The sequence below is a fragment of the Aquarana catesbeiana genome, linkage group LG03 (genome assembly GCF_042186555.1).
Source record: "Aquarana catesbeiana isolate 2022-GZ linkage group LG03, ASM4218655v1, whole genome shotgun sequence".
Classification (NCBI taxonomy): Eukaryota; Metazoa; Chordata; class Amphibia; order Anura; family Ranidae; genus Aquarana; species Aquarana catesbeiana.
In genome coordinates this window covers 534953049-534967360 of record NC_133326.1, presented here as the reverse complement: position 1 = coordinate 534967360, position 14312 = coordinate 534953049, and the positions used below count along the sequence as shown (strand labels likewise).

Below are 14312 nucleotides of genomic sequence, written 5' to 3'. Positions count from 1 at the left end.
TGCTCGTGGCCGACTGTCGCGATGACCGCCGGCCACGAGCGATCGTGAGCAGGAGACACAGAACAGGGATGAGTGTGTGTAAACACACACTTCCCTGTTCTGTTCTGAGAGGAGTGACAGACCGTGTGTTCCTATTAGATAGGAACCACGATCCGTCACTTCCTCTAGTCAGTCCCTTCAGTTAGAATCACCACCCGGGGAACACAGTTAACCCCTAGATCGCCCCCTAGTGTTAACCCCCTCACTGCCAGTGCCATTTTTACAGTAATCAATGCATTTTTATAATCCCAACTGTTGGTAATGCAAGTAATACCGCCTCCCTTTTGACTCACTTACCACCACTGCGCCTAGGGCTAAAATAAATGAAATCTAATCTAATCTAAAGCTGCCACTTTATAGGTCAAAATACTGTATATAGTATTTTTTTTTTTTTTTTTGCAAAAACAAATGTGACTAAATGAAAAAAAAACACAGTGGCGCTGAAATGCAAAAATAAACTATATATCCAAACTTTTCCTTAAAGGAAATATTGTGAAACAAAATATATGTAAATAATTGTACAGACTCAATATGTGCCCACCAAGTGACAAGTGATAAGAACATATATGAAACATGAAACATATCAAATAAACTGCTGAAGTAAAAAAGTCCTTAAATGGTGATTTCTTCTTAAACTTCCACCACACCCAAGTGTTCGGTGATCCCACTCCCTATGGAAATCCACTCACCGACTTCTAGTGCCCACACTCTCGTGTTAAGGCTCAACAGCTTTTTGACCGCATCACAAGGGTCACACCGGCAATCCAAAATACCAGAATCGTGTGCAAGGATCGTTCCACATGTGAAATACAAATAATACTCCAATAGTGCAAAAACGTATAATCAGTTTATTAAAAACACTCAAAATCTTCAGTATTAAACTCACATATTTCAAATGTCAAAATAGCAGAGAAACGTTTCCACAGCAAACAGATCTTCACAGCACATCTCGTGTCCCCACAATCAGCATAAATTGTAAACACACATAATAAGATCATTTGCCAATGTTGCAGTGCTGATGCAACTTCTTTATTATATAGTGCAGATTGTTTACAATGTCAGTTGCAGAGTCGCATCAGCACTGCAACATTGGCAAACAATCTTATTATGTGTGTTTACAATTTATGCTGCTTCGGAAGAACGGAGATTTTGTGATTGCGGGGACACGAGATGTGCGCAGGCGCGTTGGTGATTCTCTGATCAGGGGATAGGAGGAGGATATATAAGGAAGTAATGTCATACCATACAGCCAATCCCATGATTAAGTCGGTGTATGACGAAACACGTCGGGGCGTGGCTGTATGACGTACTCCACCAATGACAAGTGACGCTGCCGTACCGTATGAGGAAGTGGCACATCCATAGAGCGGGGAGGCATCGGGGAGTAGGTTAGACAAGCAGTCTGACGCCTGCACACCTCGGGTCCGCCATGACCGCAACTCCATAGTGGCTGATTCTTATTTTTGCTGTGCTGTGCTGTGAAGATCTGTTTGCTGTGGAAACGTTTCTCTGCTATTTTGACATTTGAAATATGTGAGTTTAATACTGAAGATTTTGAGTGTTTTTAATAAACTGGTTATACGTTTTTGCACTATTGGAGTATTATTTGTATTTCACATGTGGAACGATCCTTGCACACGATTCTGGTATTTTGGATTGCTGGTGTGACCCTTGTGATGCGGTCAAAAAGCTGTTGAGCCTCAACACGAGAGTGTGGGCAATAGAAGTCGTTGAGTGGATTTCCATAGGGAGTGGGATCACCGAACACTTGGGTGTGGTGGAAGTTTAAGAAGAAATCACCATTTAAGTACATTTTTACTTCAGCAGTTTATTTGATATGTTTCATGTTTAATATATGTTCTTATCACTTGTCACTTGGTGGGCACATATTGAGTCCGTACAATTATTTACATATATTTTGTTTCACAATATTTCCTTTAAGGAAAAGTTTGGATATATAGTTTATTTTTGCATTTCAGCGCCACTGTGTTTTTTTCATTTAGTCACATTTGTTTTGCACTTTAAAAAAAAAAAAAAAAAACACTATATACAATAATGCATTTTTATAGCATTGATCACTGTATTAATGCCAATGGTGTCAAAATTGTCCAATGTGTCCACCATAATGTCGCAGTCACAATAAAAATCGCAGATCGCCGCCATTACTAGTAAAAAAAAAAAATTATAATAAAAATGCTATAAAGCTATCCCCTATTTTGTAGACGCTATAACTTTTGCGCAAACCAATCAATATACACTTATTGCGATTTTGTTTACCAAAAATATGTAGTAGAATAGATATCGGCCTAAACTGAGAAAAAATTTGCTTTTTTTAAAAAAAATGGGGATATTTAATATATCAAAAAGTACAAAATATTGTGTTTTTTTCAAAATTGTCACTCTTTTTTTGTTTATAGCGCAAAAAATAAAAACTGCAGAGGCGATCAAATACCACTAAAAGAAAGCTCTATTTGTGGGAAAAAAGACGTCAATTTTGTTTGGGTGCAACGTCGCAGGGCCGTGCAATTTTCAGTTAAAGCGACACAGTGCCGAATCGCAAAAAGTGCTCTGATCAGGAAGGGGTAAATTCTTCCGGGGCTGAAGAGGTTAAAATATATATTTTTAAAAGCATTCTTACTTTACAGCATTTCTTCACACCTGCCTAAAACCTTTGCACAGTACTGTATATCATACAATACTCTCCATAATTTGAAATATACTTTCAATACGGTGTTCTACAACATACTGTGTACTGTGTCGAAAATCATAAAGTACTCTCTATACATTGTTATATACTTTCAATACTGTGTTACATATCATACTATACTCTTTATACATTGTTATATAATCTCTATACCATATTACATACCATACTATACTCTCTATACTGTGTTCTATATCATACTATACTCTCTATATTGTGTTATATCATGTTATATATCATACTATACTTTTTATACATTGTTATCTACCTGCTATACTGTGTATTAAGTCATACTATAGTCTCTATACAGTGTTGTATACTCTTAATACCGTGTTCTAGATCAGTGTTTCTCAACCTTTTACCAGTCGAGGCACCCTTTAAAATTATATACAATCTCAAGGCACCCTTTAAAATTAAGGACAGTCTCGAGGCACCCCATTCTAAAATGTAAAAATCTATTCTAATAGCTTTACACAATGCAGCAACATCCACATATAGGACACCCAATGTTAGAGGCCATTTATTCTTCCAAAGCAAATACACTTTTGCACACTGGTACTGACTAGTATTCCAATGTTTCTCTTCTCCCTCAATTTCTCTCTATCGGTCAGCCAATGTCACCCCAGTGCTGAGGAAGGGGGCACAGGAGGGTCAAACAAGAATAATGTGGATGCAACAGACATCCTCCTTATCGACTGATAATGTCACTGGTTGTTAGGATGCCAGTGTCTAGAAAGTCGTAGTGGTGCATAAAGAAAACCTGTGGCTTTGTGTAACTAAAAGGTAGGCTTGATCCCCCTGCTGACTTGTATACAATTTTTGATACATTTTTAGGCATTTTGCCAAGGTACCCCTGAAGAAACCTCAAGGCACCCTGGTTGAAAAAAGGCTCTTCTAGATCAGTGCTTCTCAACTCCAGTCCTCAAGGTGCCCCAACAGGTCATGTTTTCATGCTTTCCATTATTTTGCATGGGTGATTTTGATCAGTTTTGCTGCCTTAGTAATTACTACAGCTGTTTCATTTGTGGGAAATCCTGAAAACATGACCCGTTGGGGCACCTTCAGGACTGGAGTTGAGAAACACTGTTCTAGATCATACTATACTCTCTGTATATTGTTATATAATCTCTGTACCATGTTACACATCGTACTATAATCTCTATACTGTGTTCTATATCATAATCATAATATACTGTATACATTGTTATATGTTATACTAAACATTTTATACAGTGTTATATGTCATACAGTACTATGCTCTCTATACTGAATTCCATGCTTTATAATGTATCCTGCAATGTATTGTACTTAATTCTATGACACCCCAGCCTCTGCTCTCATACTAGTTATAAAAATCTGATGACATATTTTGAATGGAGCATTGTGTCAGATCTGGACTTCTTTACTGACCACCTCTTTTTTCCCTTCAGGTTATTCGGGGTGACGGGAAATTGCGCAGCGTGCAGCAAACTAATTCCAGCCTTTGAGATGGTGATGCGAGCGAAGGACAATGTCTATCATCTGGACTGCTTTGCCTGTCAGCTGTGTAATCAGAGGTTGGTTCTCTTTATAAACATTGATAAACTCTCAATAATTGCCCCTGGAAATCTGAAGGGATGGGGCAGATGTACCAGGCAAGCCCTCCACTTCATCTAATAACAGGGAATGATCATGGTATCTAAAATGTATTTATGGATGGGGTTAGGTCACTCAGAGATAGCATGGCAGAGAACAGAAAGACACAATGGGGTGGATTTACTAAAGGTAAATAGACTAGCAGTTGCTCCAGAGCTTAGTAAATGAGAAGAAGCTCTGCTGACTTCCATCATCCAATTATGTGCAAGCAAAAATGCTGTTTTTTTTATTTCCCTTGCATGTGATTGGGTATTCTTTGCAAGGTGAAGGTTTACCTCATTTACTAAACTCTGGAGCAACTGCACTAGCAGAGTGCAACTGCACTTTGTGAAATGCACAGTCTAGTTGCCTTTAGTAAATCCACCCATATATCCTTTACAGGGGGGACATATGCAAATCCATAAAGTATTTACAAACCACCCCATAGTCACAATTGTCTTTCTCAGCTCCTGAGAGAATCCCATTATCAGAGAATGTGAGTAGCTTATAGGAGGCATCATGTGGAGCTCCAGTCACCTCTGCTGGGGAAATACTGACAGTCCAATCAGATTCCAGATCTAGCATTAAATTGTGGACTGGAGATGTATGACTCTCATTAGAACTAATCCTTTGCCGGCGCTGTGTAATGGAGCTGAGGTCCTTGTTGGTTCTGCACAATTAGCATCTCCTCATCGTCTGTCTGTTTCATTAATGGTGGCCGGACACAGCAGAGCAATAAAAAAATCTAACAATGAGACTCAATGCTCAGCCATTGATATCTGGGGAGCAGAAGTCATTACGGGACCCCTGGACAGTCAACTGTTGTTGGGCTCCACTATGTTGTGAGCTATACACTGCATGGTTTGCTGTGTGCCTGAGGCCCCCGTGAACTGTATGGTCAGGTATGGGTAGTTGTATTCTTTGCACCCCAGAGAAGCATATCTTCTGGCATTAGCAGGCTCCCCACAATGACATGGGGGGGGGGGGTTGTATTGTATATTGGTCTGCCAGTGGCCTAAGAACACTTCTCCACTATGACCTTCGAAGGGCCATGTAGCTTAGAAGCAGTAATCTCACCTCTACCCACTGCCAACCTTACCCAATGTCACCCTTACCTAGTGCCATCCCTACCCAGTATCACCCCTAAACACTGTCATCTCTACTCAGCACCAACCTTACCCAGTGCCACCTGTGCTGTAACCAATGTTATCCCTACCCAGAGGCAAATGTACCCAGTATAATCCCTAACCAAAATCATCCCTACCCATGACAAACCTTACTCAGTGTCACCCCTAACAACTGTCATCTCTATCAAAGGCCAGCCTTACCCAAAGTCACCCCTATCTACTACCACCCTACCCAAGCCATTCTGTAGATGAAGTGGGTGCATGGTGTGTGTCTTCACCCATAGACATAGATTGTTCATAAGCTACTTGAACACTCCTTATGTATACGATAAGTACTGAAGTGTTTGTGGGGCTCTTCTGTATAGATCTGTAGTGAAAGTGGTATAGTGGGGGAAGATATTTCACAAACACGGATGTCTTCCTGTCTCATAAACCCATTGAAGAGCACTAACAATTGTCACTGCAGAACAGCTATTAGCTTAAAATGGCAGCTTATGTAGACCATTTGGCGGCTCATGAATCAGGAAAAATCAGGAAATGCCTCTGTTCTGCACACAGAATTCTGGCATTTGGCTTTTTTATTTGTTGGCAGATTTTACTTCTCGTTTCATCGTTACATCTGGCAGTTTGTGTAGCGATATTTGGGATTTGCTGCAGCCCAATTGAAGGTAATCAGGACGAGTTTCTGAGCTGCATATCACACAATAAAGATGAACAATTTAAATCCTTTTCAGTTCTTTTCCGGCATGCCATTCTCTGCTGTCTTCATCGAAGCTCCATTGGAAAGTAAATAGCGCCATTGTTCACCCCTTTAGAAATGTAAATCTTACTCTGAAGGCTCCATAAAAGCCCATTTCCAAACTTTCTGTAATCTGCGTGACAATTCCCTGATTGTGTCCTCAGCACCGCCAATCCATTGTGCGTTAGTGAGCCACCACCATGAAAGTCCACATAGTGCAATTACGTGTGTTCCCTGCGGGTCAGCTGCGGCCACTCTAAGGTTAATCTGTTATAATTAAGACAGATGCAGCTCTGTCTGTGTCAGCAATCACTGTAAATGCTGCAAGTTTGAAGCTGCCAAATCGCTGTGAAATGTTTGTTTGTGTGGTTGCACTTAATTATCTGACCAGCACGCATTGTGAGCACCTTTGTGCTGAGTTTTGTCACCTCTCACTTTGGGGTTTACTTTCAGAAAATATTTTTCCATCCAATGGCAGCTAAAATGGCTTGCTGTGGGGTCTGCTATTATCAGTGGCGTCACTAGGGTTGGTGTCACCTGGTACGGTAAAACATGGTGTCACCCCCCCTGTCTAGGCTGCCCAGCACCATTCAGGTAGCGCACCCTCCTAGCAACGCCACTGGCTATTATGAGGGCTTTGCACAGCGAGCATAAACCCCTAATTAGGTCCCTGATCCAGAGAGCCCCTTAACATGGTGCAGATTGCTTCGCTACATCACCGTTTATTGCCACAACCCCCCCCAGATGTGCCCAGACTATCTGAACCACACAGGCAGTCCGATCCACACAGATGATCCCCTCAGCTTTCTATTACACCTTATACTCAAATTCTTTGGTAGAAGCCTCCCGACATCCAATGGCACATCACAACCTAATCTGCCAGTAAGAAAAACTGCTTTTTTTCTGACATTCTGGGGAGCACCTGCCCTAGCTACTGATATAAAAGCAGATGTGGAGGACAAGTGAGTCAAAAAAAATCAAGTGTCTATCTGATACCATTATATTCCACAGATCAAACTTTAGTGGGGCAATAGTAAAAAAAAGGGGGGAAGGGGGAAAAAAAAGGGAAAAACTGGACTTTATATGAGACACATGCACTCATGTATATCCATCCCTATTTCTGAGATAAAAGAAAAAAAGAGATTTGGGACTTTATATGAGGCAAAAGGCAGATACCAATTAAAAAATAGCTTGACACTTTTATTAAACATAGACATGTATCATGCCACATTGCAATAACTATACATATGTGGAAATAAATTCATATTTATACAGGTCATCAAATGTTAAAGTTCATATATATACGTAGATGGACAGACAATGTGTTACAGTAACCAGTATTTATATATATATATATATATATATATATATATATATATATATATATACATAGATGGATCAACAGTACATTTCAGTAACCAATGGGCAAAGCGGTAGAACTCCATATAATGTGATTGGTAATAATAAATAAAAAATTGATGATGTAGTCTAGATGAAAATACAACTTTATATATTAAAAGTTGGCAGCATCCTAATTCTCAATGCATTTCTTGGACAAAACCACCTAATCAGGACAGAAGCAGATGCGTCCAAATGTCTGCAAAAAATATAAATATCAATATAATCTAGTATTTGACTAAACGTGAAATAATATATAGGTAGGGGAAGAGAAAAATTCCCAGTCCTAAATACTCACATAGGACTAGGGTAAAGGAGCATGTGGTACTGCAGTATAGAGGCCGCTAGAAATATCTGTACCCGATCCCTTGGGGACACTGCACATACATTTGATCCATACCTAGGTCTCTATTACCTCAGCTCCCGGTACAGACATTTCCAGCGGCCTCTATACTGCAGTACCACATGCTCCTTTACCCTAGCCCTATGTGAGTATTTAGGACTGGGAATTTTTCTCTTCCCCTACCTATATATTTTTTGATGTTTTAGTCAATTACTAGATTATCTTTATATTTTTTGCAGACATTTGGATGCATCTGCTCCTGATGAAGTGGTTTTGTCCATGAAACACATAGAGCATTAGGATGCTGCCATCTTTTAATATATAAAGTTGTATTTTCATCTAGACTAAATCATCAATTGTTTATTTTTTTAATCATTTTTACTAATCACATTATATGAAGCACTACCACCTTGCCCATTGGTTACTGCAACGTGCTGTTGATACATCTATGTATATATATGAATACTGGTTACTGTAACGCATTGTCAGTCCATCTATGTGTGTGTATGTGTGTATATATATATATGTATATATATATATATATAAATACTGGTTACCGTAACACATTGTCTGTCCATCTACGTATATATATATATATATATATATATATATATATGAATATTGCAACGTGTTGTTCATCTATCTATGTATATATATCAACTTTAACATATGATGACCTGTATATATATATATATGAAATTATTTTCACATATGCATAGTTATAGCATTGTGACATGATACATGTCTATGTTTAATAAAAGTGTCAAGCTATTTTTTAATTGGTATCTGCCTTTTGCCTCATTTAAAGTCCCAAATTTATTTTTTCTATTAGTGGGACAAGTGGAAAGGCAGGAGATAAATAATTCAGCTGAAGAAAATGGGAATCTCAATCCACCCACTAAAGCAGCATTATTGCATTGTAAACATGAGGGAGACGGGGGAAGAACAGGGTAAGTGATACAAGGACCGACCAGCAATATGGTGTAGGAGATTATAAAATGGTAAAGCGCTACCCCTATATTAAAAGAGTTGTATGGATTTTTGTTTTTTTTAAGAATCACACTTGCCTAGGTGGATGCAGCATCGGTCCAATATTGCATCTGTTTCTAGATTGTAAGCTCTAACGAGCAGGGCCCTCTGATTCTTCCTGTATTGATTTGTATTGTAAGTGTACTGTCTGCCCTCATGTTGTAAAGTGCTGCATAAACTGTTGGCGCTATATAAATCCTGTTTAATAATAATAATAATCTGTCTCCCGGCAGCTCTAACACTGAGAAATAAGCGATCGAAAACCACCAAGCAGAGAGCCAGTTACTGTCAGTCACTGGCTCTCTACTCTGCCCCCCCTCCCCCACGCTCAATGGAGCACTGGGCTGTGGAGGGGGTGGGAGTGACCGGCTCAGGCTCTCTGTGGCTCATCCAGGCACGTGAGCGGATCTCAAATTCATTGTCGCGATCTTTGTCGCAGCCCGCTGTCTGCTGAAAACAGGTCACAGGAGTGCAGAAGAAACTGCACGCCTGTGCTCCACAGGAAAAGTACAGCCAAATGAGAGCCTTTAAAAGGAGTACCTCCTTGAGGAAGTCACGTGTCGAGTGTCGACACATGTCAGGCGGGGCTTAGTGATGTCATTGTGCATGAGCAGGAAGCTTTCCCCTATCTCTCCAGAGCCAAGTTACAGCAACATCCAAGAGACATTTAAAGGAGCTGCACACCACAAATGTATCAAGTGTATTGCCTAGGTGCACTAGAGGAAGTGCACCTAAAAATGTGAGTTTACACTTTTAAGTTTTTATCAGAAGACTGTTTATAGCGATTCAGCACTATGTCAGTTTTCTGATTTTCTTATGAGCAACTTATATATGGATTACCATATATTGGAACGAGTGTACCTGGACTAATACCCTAGCAACTAGCTGCTTGACTTTACACCCCTTAAAGAGGAAGGCTTACAGTGACCTGTAGACTTTATCACATGGCGTGTTACCACTAAGTGGTGTGATATTATTTTGATGTGTTTGTATTCACTTATTTTGACACTTTCTCACTTGGCATTTTTTATGGTTCACATTATCTATTAATATTTGGATTTATATCACACTGCATTATCATTTGGTTACCAAACTGCAGTTATTTTCCTATTTGTATAAAATATAATATAGGGTTATTTGTTGTGTCTAAAATTTAATATAGGGGTAGCGCTTTACCATTTACAGTTTGAGTTTATGTGGGAACACCTATAGGTGCATAGCAGCAGACCCCATGATTATTTCATCAGCACTAGAAGTATATTTTTTTTGCACATAGTAGCGCAGGGGATCAGGCACTTTATATGGTCTAGGAAATTGATGTGTGCTTTAGATTGTGTGTGTGTGTGTATTTATGGTACAGAGAGATACAAGTCAGAGGTGCACCTTGCATGCTGGCAATGTGTCTGTCATGCCAGCGATGTGACTGGAGTACCGTGCAGCTCTGAGGAAGTTATGTCCTCACCCATCTGCACTGCTCCCGCTTCTGTCCCAGCATTCCCTTCTCTGCGTAAGATGTGGCAGTTCTCCTTATTGTAGGAATATTCAGAGTATCACGTTTTTCTGTATTTTCTGTCAATTCATTTCTTCTCTCTTTATTATCACTCATCATCTTTTCTTCTCTTTCAGGTTTTGCGTTGGGGACAAATTTTTTCTAAAGAATAACATGATTCTGTGCCAGACAGACTACGAGGAGGGGCTGCTGAAGGAGGGCTACGTGGCGCAGGTGCGCTGAGAAATGGCGAGAGCCCTGATTGGACGCTGGGTGTACTACACCCACAATCCTGTACAGACTTTCTTGTTTGCGGTTTTCTTTCGCTTCCGCCCGTTGTGTGATCGGCATGAGACGATGTGTACATAGCGAACCTGACACAAACGGGATACAGTTTTATTGTGTTACCGTTTGTGCCGTCGTGGCTTTCTTTGTATCGTTGCTGTTGGTACAATCAGTGTTGATGATGTATATTCCGCCTGACAGATTTTTCAGCAATTTTACAGAGCTGGAACTTTCTAGAACAAAGAATTAAAGAGCACAACATGTTGGTTATATAAGAGGGCCTCTGCCTCCCGTGTTTGTCACCAGTATGCAATCAGAGGACATGGGTGTCCATTTCTGCAGGTTTTTATGGTATCACTCACTGTCACTAAGCCCCCCTTCTCAGTGCCACATCTCAGACTACTTACCAGCACTCCGGTCACAATGTTATCTCTCACACACTGGTTATAGATCAGCACTGCTGAATGCTCCGTAAGGTTTACAGTTTTACATGTGATCAGGCTATGGGTTGGAGGTGGCTGGTTCAAGGCTGCAGATAAGAATAACAAATGGATTATCAGTGTGTAATCCATCCCATATTTGCTTTCACTGACAAAGCCCTGTGTGTTTCCCTGACCCATTCTTCTCCACTCCCAGAATTACTGTGGGTTTTGTGGGTGGACCTATCAGTGGCCCCAGACACCAGAAAATGTGGCCTGGTGCTGAGCACTGAGGATAGCTGGGGAGACACTGATTTAAAGTGGACCTGTCATTAGAAGTCATACTTTCCATGAATCATTAGGAGGAAGGACAATAGTACAGATAACATCATATTTTATAGTGAAAAAGTTCCCATTTCCTGCCAATGAAAATCACCAAAAACTAAATAGGCGTAGAGTGTGACCTTATGGCAGTTGGGACTCACAGGAGGCAAGTTAGGGAGTCCACAGACTTTGGGCAGAGTATAGACAGGTCTACATTGTCTCTTGGTGTGTGGCACATACAGTGAGGATGTCAGATTGGCTCTTTCCGCCTCCACTGGTCAAACTGCCCTGGGCCATGCTCCTAACTCAGTGACTAGCCAGCCATTATAAGCGGACCGGACAGCACACGTGGTCCTCCAAGAAGGCTTTGTGTCAGGGCCATATCTAGCTTGTCTGAACTGGGGGTGCAGGGAAAAAAGTTAGGGAGCACTTGTCGACACTCTGTTCTTTTTTATCTTCTACAGCTAGATCTCCCTGTTTTTCTGTCTCTCCAGGTCTCTCTGCTGGTACTGGCTGTGTATGAATCACTGACAATCTGTCACTCCATTTGACAAAGATACAGGGAGCCCATATTCCCTTTTTTTTACAGCTTGCTTCTGTACCACAAGTCACGGTCCTGAAGTAATGTCTGCCTTTACTTCTGGGTATTACACAGGAGGTGCAGGGGAGAACCGGAAATGCTAGTTCCCTGCATTTCTACGTGACTGTGACAAAGAGTACAGAGTATTAGTTTTCTTATGCTTTTTTTTTTCAGTTATGGCACTTGTCAAAAGTATGCAAAATTTCATGGCACCCAAACTCCAAACTGTATTTATTGGGCTGAAGGACATCTAACATCTGCACTGGATGATGATGTCACCCTCTCCTTGTCGCCACATGGGGGAGATCTCCGTTCATACCAGAGTTCCACCTTCTAATCAGAGTTCACAAATTACATCAGAGTCAGCCCCTTTCACATCACAGATTCCCCCCAACACATCAGTTTCATAATATAGTCCCCCCCATAACATTAAAGTAGCCCCATTCACATCAGAGACCCCCCCCCCTTTTACATCAGAAATCTCCTCTTCACATCAACATCCCACCTTTTACACTTTCACATTAACCACTTGCTGCTTTGACATTAAATACCGGGGTAATGGCAGCAACTAGCTGCCATAACCCCTGTATCGTTTTTTACTATGGCAGATTCTCTGCAAGATAAAAGTGGTCTCACAGGCGGATTTGCCACGGGATCACTTTTAGTGCCCTTGCACCACTTCCTGGTCGTTCCTGGGCTTACCTGACCCATCGGTGAAGCCCGAGAACGATCTGATGTGGGGCGGAAGACAAGTGAGGCCAAGATGGCTGCCACTTGTCTCCATGCTTTTGGAGGACCAGAGCGATGTCTGATGTCACTTCTGGCCATAATATATATTTTTTTTTTTTTATTAAAAGTTTAAAAAAAAAAAAATCGCTTTCTCAATAAAGAGGACCTGTCATCCTTATTTCTGTTATAAGGGATGTTTACATTCCTTATAACAAGAATAAAAATGATTTAAAAAAAATAAAGGGACAGTGTAAAAATAAAAAAGTAAAATAAATAAGACTTTTTTTTAAAGCGCCCCATCCCTCTCGCACAGAAGCAAACGCTTACGTAATTTGCGAAAGCATATGTGAACGGTGTTCAAACCACACATGTGAGGAATCACCACGATCGATAGAGTGAGATCAATAATTCTGGTTCAAGACCTCCTCTGTAACTCTAAACTGGTAACCTGCAAACATTTTTAAAGTGTTGCCTATGGAGATTTTTAAGTGCCATAGTTTATCACCATTCCACGAGCGTGCACAATTTTAAAACATGACATGTTAGTTATCTATTTACTCGGCGTAACATCATCTTTCACATTATACAAAAAAATTGGGGTAGCTAAAAAAAATATATATAACATGTTTTGGGGTTCTAAGTAATTTTCTAGCCAAAAATACTAATTTAAACTTATAAATAAAAGGTTCAAGAAAAGGCTTGGTCTACAAGTTGTTTTAAAGTCGCCCCCCCCCCCCCCCCTTCACATCCTCCTGATTACATCAGTCCCCCTGATTTGCTTGGTGTCTAATAAAGGTTCTTGCGGTAAAACCAAGGAAGCTTATGCCCCGTAAATGTTCGATGGGAGCTTGTTGTGGGAAATTCCGACCGTGTGTAGGCTCCATCGGACATTTTCCATCGGAATTTCCGTCACATAAAATTTGAGATCTGGATCTCAAATTTTCTGACAACAAAATCCGTTGTCGTAAATTCCGATCGTGTGTACACAATTCCAACGCACAAAGTTCCACGCATGCTCGGAATCAAGCAGAAGAGCCACACTGGCTATTGAACTTCATTTTTCTCGGCTCGTCATACGGGTTGTACGTCACCGCGTTCCTGACTTTCGGAATTTCCGACAAGATTTGTGTGACCGTGTGTATGCAAGACAAGTTTGAACTAACATCCGTTGGAAAAAATCCATGGATTTTGTTGTCGGAATGTCCGATCATGTGTACGGGGCATTAGACTTCTGTAGTGTATCAATGCTTTTACTAAACCGAAAAGCTGCACATACAACTGAACAAAACACAATTAGTTACAACATGCACAAGCCAATAATGCTTTCTAGCAAAATAAGCGTATACAATATGTATGCAATAAGTAAACTACACAGTTCCTCAACTTAGAGATGGAATCAAGATAAAATGTCCTTCATGGTTCCTTGGTTAAAATCCCTTGTCTTCCTTTCCTTGTTCTGCTGGTCATAATAGTTAGATGAAAGACCACTCTAG

At 40.5% G+C, this 14312-nt stretch overlaps 1 protein-coding gene across 7 annotated transcripts in view; it reads left to right on the top strand.

Annotated features, from left to right (window-relative positions):
* LMO3 (LIM domain only 3) overlaps positions 1 to 11042 on the top strand; it is a 71139-nt gene extending 60097 nt beyond the window's left edge. For all 7 annotated transcript variants that reach the window (XM_073621366.1, XM_073621365.1, XM_073621367.1 and 4 more), the window contains exons 3-4: positions 4174 to 4299; positions 10620 to 11042. In XM_073621366.1, the coding sequence (XP_073477467.1) occupies positions 4174 to 4299; positions 10620 to 10725 (232 nt within the window). In that variant the 3' untranslated portion in view covers positions 10726 to 11042. The remainder of the gene's footprint in view (positions 1 to 4173; positions 4300 to 10619) is intronic.
* The last annotated feature ends 3270 nt before the right edge of the window (positions 11043 to 14312 follow it).